Source organism: Neurospora crassa, linkage group V (assembly GCF_000182925.2).
Source record: "Neurospora crassa OR74A linkage group V, whole genome shotgun sequence".
Taxonomy (NCBI): Eukaryota; Fungi; Ascomycota; class Sordariomycetes; order Sordariales; family Sordariaceae; genus Neurospora; species Neurospora crassa.
The window spans coordinates 115,754-132,038 of NC_026505.1; the positions used below are offsets into that span (position 1 = coordinate 115,754).

General features: G+C 51.7%; 4 protein-coding genes across 4 annotated transcripts; all 4 read left to right on the plus strand.

Moving 5' to 3' along the window:
• Positions 1-2,341: 2,341 nt before the first annotated feature.
• Positions 2,342-4,079, plus strand: NCU08855 (hypothetical protein). Its single transcript, XM_955892.3, has one exon. It carries the CDS (start codon positions 2,588-2,590, stop codon positions 3,806-3,808), a length of 1,221 nt encoding a protein of 406 aa, XP_960985.1. The 5' UTR covers positions 2,342-2,587; the 3' UTR covers positions 3,809-4,079.
• Positions 4,080-4,922: 843 nt separating this feature from the next.
• NCU16912 (hypothetical protein) lies at positions 4,923-6,761 on the plus strand (the record flags this gene model as incomplete). The annotated part of the gene is made up of 3 exons (XM_011396494.1): positions 4,923-4,997; positions 5,097-5,389; positions 5,456-6,761. The coding sequence occupies 3 exons, from the start codon at positions 4,923-4,925 to the stop codon at positions 6,759-6,761; spliced, it is 1,674 nt and encodes a 557-aa protein (XP_011394796.1).
• A 1,361-nt stretch (positions 6,762-8,122) lies between these two features.
• NCU16913 (hypothetical protein) lies at positions 8,123-10,795 on the plus strand (the record flags this gene model as incomplete). The annotated part of the gene is made up of 3 exons (XM_011396495.1): positions 8,123-8,324; positions 8,400-8,551; positions 8,684-10,795. The coding sequence occupies 3 exons, from the start codon at positions 8,123-8,125 to the stop codon at positions 10,793-10,795; spliced, it is 2,466 nt and encodes an 821-aa protein (XP_011394797.1).
• A 642-nt stretch (positions 10,796-11,437) lies between these two features.
• Positions 11,438-14,529, plus strand: NCU08853 (hypothetical protein; the record flags this gene model as incomplete). The annotated part of the gene is made up of 4 exons (XM_955890.2): positions 11,438-11,716; positions 11,854-13,701; positions 13,930-14,026; positions 14,123-14,529. The coding sequence occupies 4 exons, from the start codon at positions 11,438-11,440 to the stop codon at positions 14,527-14,529; spliced, it is 2,631 nt and encodes an 876-aa protein (XP_960983.2).
• Between the last annotated feature and the right edge of the window lie 1,756 nt (positions 14,530-16,285).

A 16,285-nucleotide genomic window follows, 5' to 3' on the forward strand; every position in this document is an offset into this window, starting at 1 on the left:
GACCAACCGTATATGGACCGCGAGCCTGGTCCTCCTTCTAGTGCCGAGGTCGGCGTTGAGTACAAAGAGAGGCTAATGCAGGAACAATTCCCGGGGAGACACAGGTACAGGAGGGGGAGATGACCACTTGGTATTTCCATGTTGTTTGAGTATCTACCTCTACCTCTTTGTAGTAATGTTTTGAGGGACCAGAATTCCCGATATAGTACCTACCTCTACGCTGGCCGCCGTCGCCCTCGTTTACGGTGCTTCTGACTCCGGTTTCGTCGGTCGGTCAACTTGGAGCCAGCAAGATGGGGATGTTCATAGTCGCGTCTAAGGTTCGTAACTTTACCGTCCTACCCAGCGATTTGTAGAGACAAGTACCGTTTTCTCTTGCCACTCCCGCTCCTTTCTGGTTGTTCATGTTCGGCGTCGCACGAAGAGTTGCAAATGGGAACCCAGCCCGTTTTCTTCCCGCTTTCGCGATTCTTGCTATCACGGCGGGGGCGGCCGTCACCCATGCTTTGCCTCCCGAAGGAGATTTCGCCGATGGTCTAACATTCCACAATGTGCGTGGTCCTATTATTTGTTTTCCGAGTGATCGGCAGATATCCCGTCGTCGCCAGAAAAAGCGATGGGGATAAGGGGAGATGCTAGGACTGACGAACTGGGAAATTCGCTACTGGATCTGGGTTGCAAGGAGCCGAGTGTCAGCGCTGTGTAGGAGGGCATGTCGTGAGTGTTGGTAGGTCAATGCAAGATGGGAAAGTTCGCGCGTTCGGAGACGCCAAAGGTTCGCGGAGAGGAGGACAGGCCAACGCTTTTGGGACCGGCACTGGACTGGTGTCAATGCTCAGAGAAGGGCGCGCGGACGGTGCGGAGATAAACGCAGAAACTAGGTAGTACAAGAGTCAGGGAGAGTAACCGATATCGGTCGAGAAAGTTCCTGAGATGGTTCTGGTGCGCAGCATCATACTTAGTCAGTATTGGACAAGAAGGTTCGAGTAGACGGGAAGAGTTGCGAACCTACCATTACTGGAATTGAAACTGCAAATGTCGGGACATGATCAAAATATGGTCGAGCAAAAGAGGATTTGGAGCCAAAAAAAAAACAACGAAAGGTAAAAAAGATGCCAGCTTTCCTGCGTGCGGTGTCGAGAGGTGACCAGCCCCTCGTACTGCGGCGTACTAACCGAATGCAATGCCTAATATGGTGATTTCTGGGAGGACAAGTCGAACAGGCCATATTTGGGAGCAAGTCGCTTTATCCACAACACAGAGATCTCCAAGACTCCTGCCACGACTGGATAGGAACGTGTGGTCTCCCTTTAGGGCAAGTCCTGGGTAGCCGTTTCCGGAGTCTTGGAATCCGCAATGCTATGATGGTGGTGTACTTGGGCGTCCCCTTTCCCCCTCACCATGTATTAGACTCAGTTGCAGAAACCATATGGAGCGTGCACCTGAAAAACTCGAAAGAATTTTTCCAACCAGAGCCCTGAACAGGGTTCGAACTCGTGGCCGAGACGTCGGTTGTCCAACCGGTGGCAACAGTTGAAAGCATTACCAACTGAGCCACGGCTCTTTGGAGCAGCATTGGTACCAATCGTCCGGTAGAGGGGTAAGGGCAGGGTCCTTATCTAGCGCTTGCTGGACTCTGGGAGACGGATGGTATGTGCGTTGCTGCTTTTGCCAGTGTTGGGCGGTTGTCGGGTGGCGGACGATGCAGGTTGTGATGCAGGTTGAGCTGCAGGTCTTGGTGTTGAAGTAAATGGGACTCCGGAGGTCCGGCGTGGGCCGGGCTCAGCTCGGCCGATGGTTGGATGCCGGCTGGGCAATAGTTTGCCGGCCGTTCACATGCCAGTGATTACCTCTAGGAATGTCCGACCCATCGGTTCCTAAAGTAAACCCATAAGTGACAACCTGCGCAAAAGTACCTAGGAAGAACATGGAGCTTGGCGCATTGAACATCGAGGCAGCCATGCTATTGATGCCGTTGGAAAGCGGAGTAGCTCTGGGAGACGAGGGGATCACGTCGCAGATTCCGAGTCAAAGATGGCAGTTGAAGTTTGAGAGATGACAATTGAAGAATAATCAAGAGTACCTAGATATGACACAAAACGACATCCTGACTTGTCGTCCTCGAAGCTGGTGATGGAGGCTTCGATGATGATTTCGAGGTGAAGGGAACACTTCACGTGCTTGTGAATTCGCGGTTGGTTGGCGAGGCTGGGTACGTACCTGAAGATGTGGCTCGTGCACACCATTAGCGTCCTCCACGTGATGACGTTCAACCCCGCAGTCCCACTTGGGAAAACGACGCCAAGCGGGGCCCCAGATGCCGGCGGCATTCCACTTTCAACAACAACCCAACAATCGGCATCACCAGGTCTCATGACAACATTCAGGCAGGACTACCTCATGGTTATTATTGAACTGACGCTCGGAATAAAATAGCCCTTGACGGCCTTTGTTTACGAACGCGTCTTATTCCGTACATAATACGATAAACAGACCATATCTCCCCCAAACACTTGTACCAACCGCCACGACAAAATATCACCAACCCATGAGGACATCATAGACGGCATCAGACATCATCGCCAGCATGGACCCTCCAAGCCGTCCGCTTCCGCCAATCCATCACCTCAACCTCGAGTTGATTCTTATTCCCCCCATCCTCTTGGCCATCGCGACTGCCCTCAGTCTTTTCACCCACTCCGACACGGACCTGTACATGCTCTACTCGCAATGTCATTCCCACGCCCGCATCGGATGGCTCTCTCGCGTTCCCCTGTTTGGTCCTCTCGTCTGCTTTCTCGTATCTTTCTTCCAAGAGGCCCTCCTTTCCCCGGTCCGCTCCAAAGGCATCATGTCTGTCATCCTCAGCTATGTCGCCGGTCTGCTGACCATCACCACGGTCGAGTCCTCTCGTATCTGCAATCAATCCGCCTTCTTCCTCGCCTTCCCCACCGCCACTTGGCTCATCTTTGACCTCGTTGGCGGTGCCCTAGTCTGGGAGATCGTCATCATTCCCGCCTTCTTTCACCGCACAAAGCTTGTCATTCTAGCCCGTCGCCAGGGCACCACCACCTCCGAGGGTGAAGAAGCCGCCGAACCCGAGCTCATCCTCGGCGCCCCGCGCCACTTGTCCACTCTCGCCGAGTCGATTTCCATCCCTGTGTCAATCGCAATCGGCTACATCCTCCCCTCGCTGCTCATCCTCCTGCTCCCGTCGGACAAAACCACCGTCCCCATTCTCGTTTGGCTCTTCTTCCCTGTCTGGGTGTCCTTCCTCCACCAAGGTGTGCGCACCGCGCTTCTCCATGTGTTCAGAGACCACCCAACTTGGCCTAGACCCTTCCACCTCGAGACCTCTCTTCTCCCACTGGTTTTGACCTACGCTGCGCCTATCCTCTTGTCGCTGGCCTCGCACATCTACCTGATTGTCACACTCTTCACCCACCCGCACGACGATCGGAAGGAAATGACGCTTGCTACGACACGGTTCATCATGGTCAACATGGTCTTTGTCGGGCTGACGGTGTTGTACTGGGCGTTTATCGAGGCTGGATGGCAGACGGCGTTGGTGATGCTGGTGGTCACGGTGTTGGCGGGCCCGGGAGCGGGAGTGTGTGTGGGGTGGATCTGGAGGGAAAGTGCTGTGGGTGTGGATTGGATTGGACGGAGGTTCGGACCGAGAGCGGCTGTTATTGCTGTCGCGGTGGGAGGAACCGGCTCGAGGAGAGGGAGTGACGGTGAGCGCGATGGAGAAAGGGGCCAGGAGGGTGGCAATGGACCGTCTGAAGAAACGCCGCTTTTGCGGTAGGGAAGAAAGGATGGGATGATGTGGTGTTTGTTATGCGAGAACCTGGGTTTTTGTTGCATTTTGTGGGTTTGGTGTTGCATGTTTTATCTGGTGATCAAGATGGATTGAGGTTTAGACGCCGTGCTTCGTGATTCTTTCTACCTCTTTCTTGCTCCCAGCGGCGTCTTTGGCATTGATGGTTTCTCTTGTTCCATATATCCACGTTTCGTTCAATATTTGTTGGTTGCCAATTCAAGTTCTCTTCGTCCACGTCCACATGTGTGCATCAAACCTCCTTTCTTGTTATCATGTTGCCTTTGATGATACCTACATCAGGTTGTCCGATCTCTTCGTCGTGCACATTCAGAGCTTGAGGATTCTGCAAGTTATCCATCGGTCGGTGGCTGATATCCCTCAGCTACAATGTTTATGACAGGCTTGCTCCCCAATGTTAGGTCTTCAATATTCGGTGCGGCGAGGGAGGGTGGAATGGGCGGCCCCACATGCTCCTGCCTCGACAGACGGACCAAAGTGGAAGTGGGAGGAAGTTCGGGGCAAAGCAACGAGAAGCGGCCCCTCGTCGAAATCTGAACGGATTCTCAACACCAACATCACCTCGTTCTCACCTTACACAAGTGACAAATAATCCCTTCAATACGCACAATTCTTGAAATTCGCGGTGGGGTCAACGTCCCACCATAAATTCCCTCCCACCTTTCGCCCTCTTCCTTCTCGTCTCGTTGCGAATTTCGGGACCGGACAACCTTCGCACGACGACTTGACTTTAACCGTTGTTTGCTCCATTCAGCGGATCATCATTTGCTTCAATTCAATCCACTTATTGTGTTTGTTCAATTGCACCGATCGTCCGACTTGGCGCAAACACAACAGAGAGATGCCGTCGCCGCGGAGGAATGAGATGGAGTATGACCGTATCCGAGGCGGTGATGGTCGCAGATATTCTCTCTATAAAGGTACTCGTTGCCCATTCTCTTCATTAATTCAGCATCAAGTTTTGAGCCATACTAACACCACGCTCGTTGCCCATCTAGCCAATGGTCCGAACAAGCACGCCCACCATGGCCATGGCGCCTTGTTCCCAGAAAACTATGCTCCTAGACCAGGACGTCCCAACATGAAATGGCATTGCCCCGTCATTGGATGCAATCGAGCCTTCAGGCTGCTCAGAGACTTGGGTGAGCATTTTACTGTGAGTATCTCGTGTCTTTCCCCCCCATCCTCGGCCACATCTCTCAGCCAACCCTCGCCTTTTCATTCTCCTCCTCTTTGCTAACCTCCCTACACCCAGACCGACCACAACGGCGACATTCTTCACGACTTGCGAGATGGCAACTTTCGCAAGATTGGCAATGCCGGAAACCGCCCACCCTACGTCGGCTACCGAAGTGACAATCCACCGTCGCCCGTTCCTCTCCCCTCTCCGTCGCCGCCTAAGCGTCCGGCCACTGACAATTCCTCTGCCGCCACCGTTGCCGTCCGCACTGCCACTCCTGGATTGTTTTTCAAGCAGGAGTATTCTGACGACGAGGATGCCCGCCCAAAGGAGACATCGTACATTATTCTCGACCATGAGAGCGATGAGTGGGTTTTTACAAGTCCTCTTTGCTGGTTATAACGAGATTAGCTAACCCACAAATCCAGCCATAGGTCACAGCAAGAAAGCAACTCGGATAACGATGACCCGGACAGTGCCGGTGGCACACGGGACACCGACAGTGACTCTGAAGAAAGCGAGCACACCGACAACGAAAACAATGCTCAGCAGAGAGAGCAACAACGTTCGGACAGTCATATTGACGGTGATGACGACGACAGCGTCCAAGATCGTGGCTCCGACACATGGACTTACCTCAACAGTTTGACGCCAGAACCTATCGCCATACCCGACGACGCATGTGTCAAGGAGCTGATGAAGCTGCCTCTCCTTCGTGAGCTCCCCTTTTCTTGGAAAGCGCGTCTTTCCAAAAAGAGCTGGGTGAAAAACTACTGCAGCCTCAAGACTATCACTGCAATCATGCACTTCCTCGTTGGCGAAGACCGAGACCGCAAAGTCTGCAACGGCCTAGGTTGCGACACTTTAGGGAACGACGGTCTTATATCCGCGCTATCTGATTTTGCCATAGGCAGCGACGCATTCCATGGAGAGTACGCCTTTCCTCGCTGCATCATGCTCCCAGACAACATCATGATGTCGGAGGCCGTCGTGGAGCGGATTGGCATCAACCAATGCGTCAATGCATACTACAGACGCGGCAAAAAGGTTCCATTTCCGGGTCGAATCTTCCCCCGTCGCCTGGAGGTGCCTCAGACACCCAAAGGCCGTGGCAACAACCGCCCCTACAGCGAATCTTCCGTCCTCCGTCGCCAGGCCCGACTCCCGTCGCTTTCTGTCACGCCATCTAGATCTCCCAAGCGCAAGGCATCCTCACCCGAGTACGAGGACGAACTCCCCTCGTACCGCCTCGCCAACCCTTCCTCTCCTAATAAACCCGCTCCTTGGGAGCAGTTTACCGGCTTTTTGCCACTTCGCTCTTCCCCGCCTCGCGGCCACCGCTCCTCCCAAGCCGCTTCTGATGTCATGGTTGCTCACTCGAGCATGTACCTCGCATCTCAACCGCAGAAGCGTATCAAGCTTGTTGACCATTCCGGTCTCGGCCGCGGCGACTTCGCTGTTCTGAAACTGGATGGCAATGATGCTGGCCATGTCTTGAGAGTTGACCAGGGAAGTGGAAGGATGCTTAATTGTTCCGTGGCCAAGGGCAAGGTAGATGTCTTCCTGGTTGTCAGGGGTAGAGGCCAGGCGCGGGAGGAAATGACGTTTACTGCTGGCGAAGACACGCACTGGGTGGTCAAGGAGGGATGGGCATGTGAAGTGACCAAGTTTGGGGGAGAGGCGGGAGAGGCGAAGGTTCATGTTACTGGCTTGGGTGTGGATGAGCAATGGCAGGAGTGAGGGGGCCGAAGGAGATCGGATGTGAAGGATGTTGAGAATGTTGGAGATGTGCAGAAGTGTCTGTGGTTTTCGACAGAATAAGGGCACCGAGGCTGATGCCGCGTTCTATGTGTTGGAGTGTCCGAAGAGGTGGATCACTGTACGGAGGTGGGTGTGTTTGCAAGAAGGAATCGCGAGTTGCCAGTCAAGAGAAGGATCATTTCATGTTCGATGATGGATTGACCGGATGTCGAACACAAGTTTGCACAGCCTGTGGCTGGTATTCAAGTAGAAGTCTACCTGTTTACAGATCATGGTTTGTCTCGTCGTGCCGGACACGCGAACAAGCGGCCAGCAGTTTTTTTTGTCCATTACACTATGCCGAGCTGGCATCATTAATAATCAAGATCATTTGTTATTGAACATTACCTTTCTGTCTTTGTTCTTCTCGCACTTGTCCAGTGTTTGATATCTTGTTTTCTTTTTTCTTGGCCCCTTCTAAGTGTCTTGCGAATGCTACTTACTCGGTGTACCCAATCCAGGCTCCAAGAAGCCGAGGATAAAGATGGATGGCGATGGCGGGAACATCGCGTTGCGTAGTTGGGGAGAGTCCGTACGGGGGCAGCGTTACTTTCTCTTGGATATTCTGCACCTTTGATGCTTTGGAGTAGTTTTTTTTTTACCCATTGTCACTTGCGTATACCCACGATTCTTCCATGGACGAATGAACATTTGGTGTTTGTTTTTGTTCTCGCGCATTTTCATGCGTGCAAATTATGGCGAGTGTTCGCAAAAACAAAACGAACACATCAGGGTCCAGTTCGTCATACCTTCGGAATAGTCTTGCACGCATCGGAATGCGTTCTTGCTGTAGCTTCATGTCCAACCTCTAGGCACTTTCGAGATTGAGGAATGCCTATCAGACTTTGGCGGCTGTGTAACGATCATTCCAATCTCAACCCAACGAGCGGTATTGAACTGGCCGTGTTCGGTAACTTCGGTTCATTATTACGACGCCACTTCCACAACAGACGCTATCAACTCTTCGTTTCTCCCTTCACTTGTCCTCGACTTGTGTCATCCCGTCACTAAGCTGTGACCCACACGCTCTCAACTTGCCAGTCCGTGCCGGCCGTCAGGGCAATTTTCCCCTCCATCAGCCCACGAAAGTTTCAGGCGTCGAATATTTCTTTTGCGGGAGTCGTGGCCTTCAATTTTCCTTTCCAGTCCCGGCACAGGTGCGAGTCCCACTACTCGCTTCTCCATACGACATCAAGCGAGACCTAGCCTTCATCATTGCTTCCTTGTTTCGCTAATCCCTAGCCATTGCTACTGCCATACTATCTCTTCTTATCCTCGCTCACATCATCCCTTCTCTTAGGATGCCTCCTGCAGGTGCAGATATGAACAGAAAGCGGCCAAGCGAGGGAGAGCCGGAAGATGCTGCCCGACCTCACAAAAGGAGATCGCATGGAGCACCTGCTGTGTCCTCGACCCCAGCCTCTTCTGGAGAGTGCGACCCTCCAGCGCTGACCAGTCTGGCGGATGGATCAAGGAGGTATGACGAGTTCAAGGGTGATATAGGTAAGTTGCTACCATGTGCTTTTCTCCCACTTGGTCAAGTTTCCTTCGAGTGAGCTGCTCACACCAAGACCATAGGAGACGGTGTCTATAGGGCCTTAACTGGAGGTGGTGCCTATTTCCCGACGAATTACAAACTCTTTCTCAAGCACCCCGCTCCGTGGCTCTGTCCTCTCGTTGACTGTAGGAAGTCTTTCAACCAGTGCAGTAATCTTGGGCGTCACTTTTCGGTCAGTACCACCCTCTTCTTCTCTCCTTTGGGTTGCGCTTTGCGCTGGCTGCTTCTGCATTTATCGCTCTCGCCATCGTTCCTGTTGCCTTCTGTTGTGCGAACCTCGTCCACTAACCATTGTCCCTTACAGAAAGCTCATCGCGGCTGGAAGCTCTACGATGAAGAAGAGCGCGGTTTCTTTCACTTTCAAGGCATCAGAACTAAGCCAGACGAGGACGGCAAGCTTCGCCCGATTGTTGTCGGCAGAGGATTTCGCGCTCCAAAAAGACAAGATGATCGACAAACCCCGGACACTTCTGCAGCTGACACCGCAACTGCCCCTCTCGCGTCTACTACTGCTCGGGCCATCAATTCTTCTACTTCAGCACCCATCACTCTCGCCCAAGCATCCCGATTATCATCTCGCAAGGTCATCGACATCAGTAGCAATGATGAGGGTGTCAAACCAACCGTCAACGATACTTCAGTGCGGAACACTGGCCCACATGCCTCAGCAAAACGGGAGCAAGCAAGAGGTGAGAACAAGAGCACTGGCACTGCCAACCGAATACGAAGAAATTACCATGGCGCCAGGTTTGAAGTGAACAATCCCCAGGAGCTGGGCGGTGCCCAGCATCATAGGAAACTCTTTGCAAGTTGGGAGCAGGAAGCCGGTGCGCAGCGCCGTAAGAAAATTTCCTCTAAGACTGGCCGGGAAGTCGACAAGCGCCAGCCGAAGGACGTCTCTTCCAACGCTAAACAGAAAGTGGATACACAGCATTTCGAGGACACCTCATCTACATCCAGCAGTGAAGATGACGACGATTCTGACCCCTTCGACTTTGAACCCTCCGACCTGCCCGCTCCCCGCAATAACGACACACAACAGCTGGAAAAAGGTACCGATACTGCACCGATCGTCGTTGCCGACTCTAAGCAACCGTTCGATCCCAGCAAATCAGCAATTTGGCAGTATCTCATGACGCTTACCAAGACTGATATGCCGGTTCCTGATGATTCGGCCATCACTGAGCTCCTTGCACTCCCAAGGCGCCGCAATCTTCCAAGAACATGGCAAGGACGACTGTCCAAGTTTGTGGATTTCCAACTCAATACACTCACTGGATTGATCCTCTATATTGGTGGTGACGAAGCACCAAGTAGCCCCTGCAGTTGGATGGGTTGTAGCGTTCATGCAGAGGCACACGTCTTCTGGAAGATCAACTTTTACTATGGGAACTCCATTGACCACCGATACCCATTTCCCAAATGCGTTTTCCTTCCAACTCATCTTCGCGTCTCAAAATCAGTTACTGAGCGGTTGGGTCATCATTTGTGCTGCAACGCATACCACAGGAGCTGGAAAAAGCCGCCGCATTGGGTAAACACGGTTCCCGATGACAAATTCAAGGCGGCACGGGATCCAGCGTGCGTGGAGGTTATGCGGTATACCTCTACCGAGAAGTCTGCTGGTAACGAATCTAGCACGAATGCCCAAGGCAACACGCTGAGTACTGCCACATCGACAAGCAACACTGGCAATAATGCCGTGCAGCCATCGCCATCGCAAGCCTTGCTACCTGCATGCCCTCCTTTGCAACCTGCGACCATGGTTGGTGATACACTTACCCCCCGAAGTTCGGCACAACAATCAACTTCACGACTCGTTGTGAAGGAACACGGGGGAAATATGTCGGGGGTAGGAAGTTCTCCTGTCAATCCCATTGTAGAAGCAAACAAGCGGCTTGGTGATGTGAGGGAAATAACAACGGGGACGAAGACGAAACGAGAGGCTGGGCGCCAGAAAAAGAGCCTTGGCGGAGAAGAACAACACTCATCTACTAGACAGGCCCAAGTTACTCCAGTATCTTCTGCGGCAGCTTCTCTGTCTAACCTCACGGTGCAGGATACATCCACAGCTCCTTCCAGATCTCCGCAGCAAAGTGGCCCAGAAAAGTCGCAGAGAACGACCGTTTTCAACCTTGCCAATGGTTCCACACAACCCATCGGCTTCAAGGGTAACGAGTCCCAGCTCCTCCAGGCATCGAAAAGACAAACCCTAGAGTGTACGGTCTGGGCAGGTAGCGTATGGATGAAGATGGTTGGAGATGATGGCGTGTCTATCACGCGGAGAGTGGACGCCGGGGGCACTTGGACAATCGGCACGGATAGTCACTGTTTGATCACCAACTTTTTTCCAGCAGCCAAAGAGACTGCTGTGGTTAATGTCAAGTCTAAATCTGTGTTGGAAAGCTTCGAATGACCACCTGTGGGTAGGAAAACAAGGTGTATAGGTAGAACAACATATGTATGAAACTTTGTTTTACGAATCTTATTCATTTGTTGAGTATATGACCATTGTGATGATTTTTTTTGATTTTTTTTTTTTTTTGATTTTCTTTCTGGTCTTTGGATACTCTGTGTACACATGGTGGCGTTGAGAGGAGGGTACCTAGAAGTTGGATACATGCGTGTTGGCTTTGACTTGAAATACAAAAGCAATTCGAAGGACCTGAAACATGATCAGGCCTCAAAAGAGCCAAATGATACCTCCAGGTGATGGCAAGTGCCGGAGCCGGGTGTCAACTTTCCGGCCTGTGCCGGCCGCCAGGGCGCGAGGCCGTTCCTTCTCCCAGTGCCACATGCTTTCCGGTTCAGACACCGAATAAGCGACTTTCTCGTTCTTGGACTTCGCGTAATTCACGGCTTGCACTTTCTTCCTTTCGCAAGCGAGTCTGGACTTGATTATCCATCACCCGCCACTTTGCAGGGTCTCCCGTCACTTCAAGCGGCATCACATCTACATCATCCACAACTCATGCCAATCGTTGGTCACTCCTCTTCCTGAAGAGTACTTCGCCGCCGACTCAATCTTTCCTCGCTTCATGGGGTCGCAAACGGCAAAATGCCCTCGTTCAACAGGAAGCGGGAGTGGGAGGGCGAACGAGATGGTGCCAGACCGAACAAGAAAAGCACTGCCTCTGCCTCGACTGCTAAACCCGCTTCCGCCTCCAACAACCCCGGCCCTCCAGTGTTGATCGGCCCCTATGATGGTCATAGGAGGTACGACGAATGGAAGGGACAGATGTACGGCTTCCCGAGGGTTATACCGGGTAGTGGTGCAATGTTTCCGACCAACTACCAAATCAACTTCAACAATTCACATCCATGGGAGTGCCCCCTCGTAGGTTGTAGGAAATGCTTCCAACAACCTTCCCAGCTCGGAGCTCACTTTTCGGTAAGTAGCACATCTCATGCAGTTTGTTCCTCCGCCTTGTAGTATGAGTGGCCCACTGACCGCTGAACATCAACCCCAAACAGAGGGCGCATCGCAAATTGCTTTTATACGACGAAGTTTACCGCGGTTTCTTCTGGGCCATCGGAGAGCGAAAGACTCCAGATAAAGACGGCAAGTTTCGCTCTATTGTGGTCAAGAGGGGCTACTTCGAGCCGGACAGCGAGCGCACACGTGATGATGTTCGACAGCCACCGGAGAACTGGGAATCCAAGGTCAACCCGATGGCTGTCAAGGATGTCAAGCTGCCCAACATGTCGCAGCCTGCAGTAGCTCCTGCCGCCCCTTCTACCGCCCCTTCCACTGCCGCTCCATCTCCTGTCACCTCTTTCCAGACAACACCCACTACAGCATCTATGTCTAGACCTTCGGCTGTCACGGCGCCTGCTACACCCCGCTCTAGTGCTGCCAACCCGATAGCAGTTCGCCCTCTTTCGGCGCCCGGCGCTTCCTCTGCTGCACTGCTGGCCATTCGTCGTACAGCTCCCGGTGCCGCACTTGTTGGCCGTCCCACCGGCAACTCCGTCCATGAGGTTGTCGATATTAGTAGCGACGAAGAGGACGTGAAGCCCATTCTGCCGGGCACTCCAGTCAAGAACAAAACCTTCAATGATGCGATGTCTCAAAGGGGAAAAGCAAGGACTGAGATTGAGGGCGCAAGATCTACTACCAGGGGGCAAGACAGTAGGAATGATCTTATGGATGACGACGATTTCAACCCCTTTGACGTTGATCCCCTCGAATTTTTACCCCGCAAAATGCCTGGTCTCAATGGAGGCATTACCCAGCAGCACTCTGGTAGTACACAACAACCCATCTCAGATCAGCCCAGCGCACAGCCCACCAATAACATTCCTGATATGTCAATTCGCGGAGCCAACTCAGACTGCCCAGAGATCTGGAAGTATATGCTGGAGTTCCTTCAGCCTGGCACACAAATTCCAGATGATGCTGCAATTACCGAGCTGCTGACTCTTCAGAAACGCCGAGACCTTCCAGAAGCATGGAAGTTCAGGCTCGCAGCCTTCACGAAGCACGATCTGAAGACATACACGTCGGTAATCCTGTATCTTGGAGGAACTGAGGCTGTCACAAGCCCATGTAGCGTGATGGGGTGTGCCCATAGCGAACAAGCAGCTGAGTACGCCGCGTCATTGCAGCGAGATGGTTCTGGATTTCAGGATCGCGTGTTCGTCAAGTATGCATTTCCAAAATGCGTTTTCTTGCCGCGACACCTTCTCGACTCCGTGCCTCTTGCCAAGAGACTGAAGCACAGAATTTGCGCCAACAGCTATTATCGCAAGCAATCACCGAATGACGAAATTCAGAACACCAAAGAACAAGCGTTAGAAGCACTGGTGAGGGTTGGTAGGACGACACCAAGATCCCACATGGCTCAGTCCTCGTCAGCAAATGTTCTTCAGATTATTACTCCGGTGGCTTTTTCGACGACGAAGTCAGACCCCCATAATGTCGAGGCACAGAAGGAAACGCAAAGCTCGGGTGGCAACGAGGCAGACACTCAAGAGGACTCCTTCCAAGACAACCCCGTTCTTTCCAAGGACCCCGCCAGGCCGGTACATGATCACAATGGGAGCACACGGCAGACGATGAACCGCCAGTTCCCTGAAATCAGACCTAGCATGTCGGAGCAGTCTCAGCGATCTGTGAGCTCGGATATCTGGGCCTACATCACCCAATTTGCCAGGACCCCTACGCCCCGTCCTGATGATGAAGCAATCACCGAGCTACTCAAACTGCCTAGGCGCCGAGATATTCCTGGTTACTGGCGGCGCCAACTCAGTGTCTTCAATACCCTCAGTCTTCATCAACTCACAGCAGTTATCTGGTACCTTGGTGGAGACGCCTCGCTGGTTAGCCCGTGTGTACCTATGTTTGGAATGCAACCTAAAGCCTGGTGCCGTCAACTCTCATGTGAAGCTGACCCCAACCACAAATATGGACAGTGCCCAAGTTGTCGTCTGGCATTCCCAGAATGTGTTTACTTGCCTCGACATCTTGTTTCATGTCCGGCTATCTTAGAGCGAGTGGATGGATACTTCTGTTGCAATGCGTACTATCGGTTTGTGGGCTTTCAGCAGCCGAAAGGGGCAGTGCGACCTACTTACATTGACGAAATCACCGCTACCAACTCATATGCAATTGGGAACACCATGCGGGAGAGTACCACTCTGGCAAGTAAGCCGAGTACCGTACCGTCGACCCGTATGCTCTCACAAACCTCAGTACCCCGGTCTACTCAGTCCATCACTCACCCCCTACCATCAAAACCAGTCTTATTTTCGAATCTTGCCATCCACGACAAGCCCAGAGCAACCCATCAACAACAACAACAACCCAAGCAAGCCTCTACAACATCACAGAGGCCATCAGGAATATTTAGCATCCCTGAGAACACCCCGGGCCAAATGTTCTCTCTTAAGGGCACGGACACGAGAATCATCCAGTCGTCCAGAAACCAAATTCTGAAGTGCAAGGTACTAGCAGGCGATGGCATCAAGTGGCAGATCGTTGGAGGCAAAGAGTTCAAGGCATACAAGAGCTGGATCGATGAGTGGGAAATCCCTCCTGACTCTCAGTGTCTCGTCAAGAACATCCACCCCAAGAGGTCGTTTGGGGAGGATCAGACGTGCATTGATGTCAATCCCAAGAAAGGGGTGGTGAAAGCGGCTCAAAATTAGGGAGTGGGGAAGTGTTGGTGAAAGGAAGGATGGAATCAAGAAAGAGTTGTCGATGCAGGTGTCGTTGAAAACAATGAGTTGCACAAAAGAAGTGCACATCGGCGAAGGACGAGCAAGAAAACTTTGAACGAGCTCGTTCAAAGGAGGATGGTCAAGAATTTCTGAGCCAAATGAGTCTCCGTGACACACAATCTCAAGGGAGATTTCGAAGGAGGTGGAAATGATAACAAAGAGGAAGTAGGAGGTTCTGTATAACGGTTTGCATGTACGAATTATATACCCGCCACCAGGGGGATTCTTTACCCTTGCTTTCTCTTATAGCTAGATACTCTTTGGCTTCTGGTTTTGATGGAGGATACCCAGACATGGAATGGCACATTGAGCAGGAGTTCAGGTGTTTCTGAAACCGAAGGACACTGGCTTTGGGTCAGTAAAAGGAAGTCATGAAATGGTCAAAGACGTGGATAGAAATGCCCAGAAGGGCAAGCAGTACATCATAGTCTGGTCAATGCCAGGTGGCTGTACCTCTAGTACCTCTAGTACCTCTAGTAATTAGGCCGGAAGTAGAACAGAGCACCTAGCTAGCCAGACTGAATGAAAGTACAAACATGTAGGCAGTCAATGAACCACATATGCACCCAACGACAAGTGACTGTCATTACGATCTTTTCTGTATGCACGCTTTACTCTCGGCTTACTTGTGATTATGGTGATAGCCGCCCACTGTTAGGACCACATAATAAGAACGGTATCACAACCTATCCTTGGCTGGTAAAAAGGGTGGTGTCAATGCCATGTTGTTGAAAAGATAAGTCATCTGTGAAAGCTCTTTAATGCGCGTTCCGATCAATATGAGAAGGGAGTAGGTCCCGGAGTGAATCTTCTCCATCATAATCTGGAAGAACAAAGCGTAAGAGCCGGGTTATTGAGATTCTGTGACACTCTTGTCCACTCATTTTTGGATTAGGGGGATGGCTACCTCTATCTACTATCTCTATACCTGTAACTGAGGCACTTTATGTTAAGAAAATGCTCATTCACTTGGGGGCTCTTCCACCGTTCTATATTGTACTAAGCTCGTCTTCATGAACTCGAGAAGTACCGGTGTAGTTCTCCATACCATCGTATTTTTTCAATCTCCAGTCTACATAATGCAAGGAACCAGACTACCTAAGGACTGGAACTGCCTCCGCACTCTCTAGAGATACGGTCAGTGACCGTGACCGTGGCAGTTAGTGCCTTCCTCTTGATTTTCCCATACATATCTACCTGTCTTTTCCCACCTAGTTCCAGTCTGTGATAAGATGTTGGCAGATGGAAGACAACCCGCAGCACGTCCCGTACTTAGGTAAAAAAAAGACCTCTACAACACTATGCACTCCCACTGCATTACTATTTAGCCAGCTCAGTTTCCCAGAATTAAACTAAATGCCCAAGTATCGGAGACCATTAAACTCGTGCTAGGTACCACACGGCAGCCCGTACAACCTGATAATTGACTTCCACACTCCCTTTCAGGCTCCTTGCACTAGGCAGGTACGTACCTCTGAAGGAACTCTCCCCGTCAGACTAAAGGTAACTTCGAGGTAGAAGTTCAACTTACCAAACACGTCGTCCTACTATCCGTAGAAGTTCATACCTAGAGGTATTTAGCATCACAGCGAAAAGTAACCGTGTCGATGGGATATAGGCAAGGCGTAGAGGTATGCACATGACAAATAGATCTACATACCTCTACCTCTACTTAGAAAGAGTC

Excerpts from the sequence above, each read along its gene's own strand:
- NCU08855 (XM_955892.3), top strand. The coding sequence starts at position 2,588 with ATGGACCCTCCAAGCCGTCCGCTTCCGCCAATCCATCACCTCAACCTC.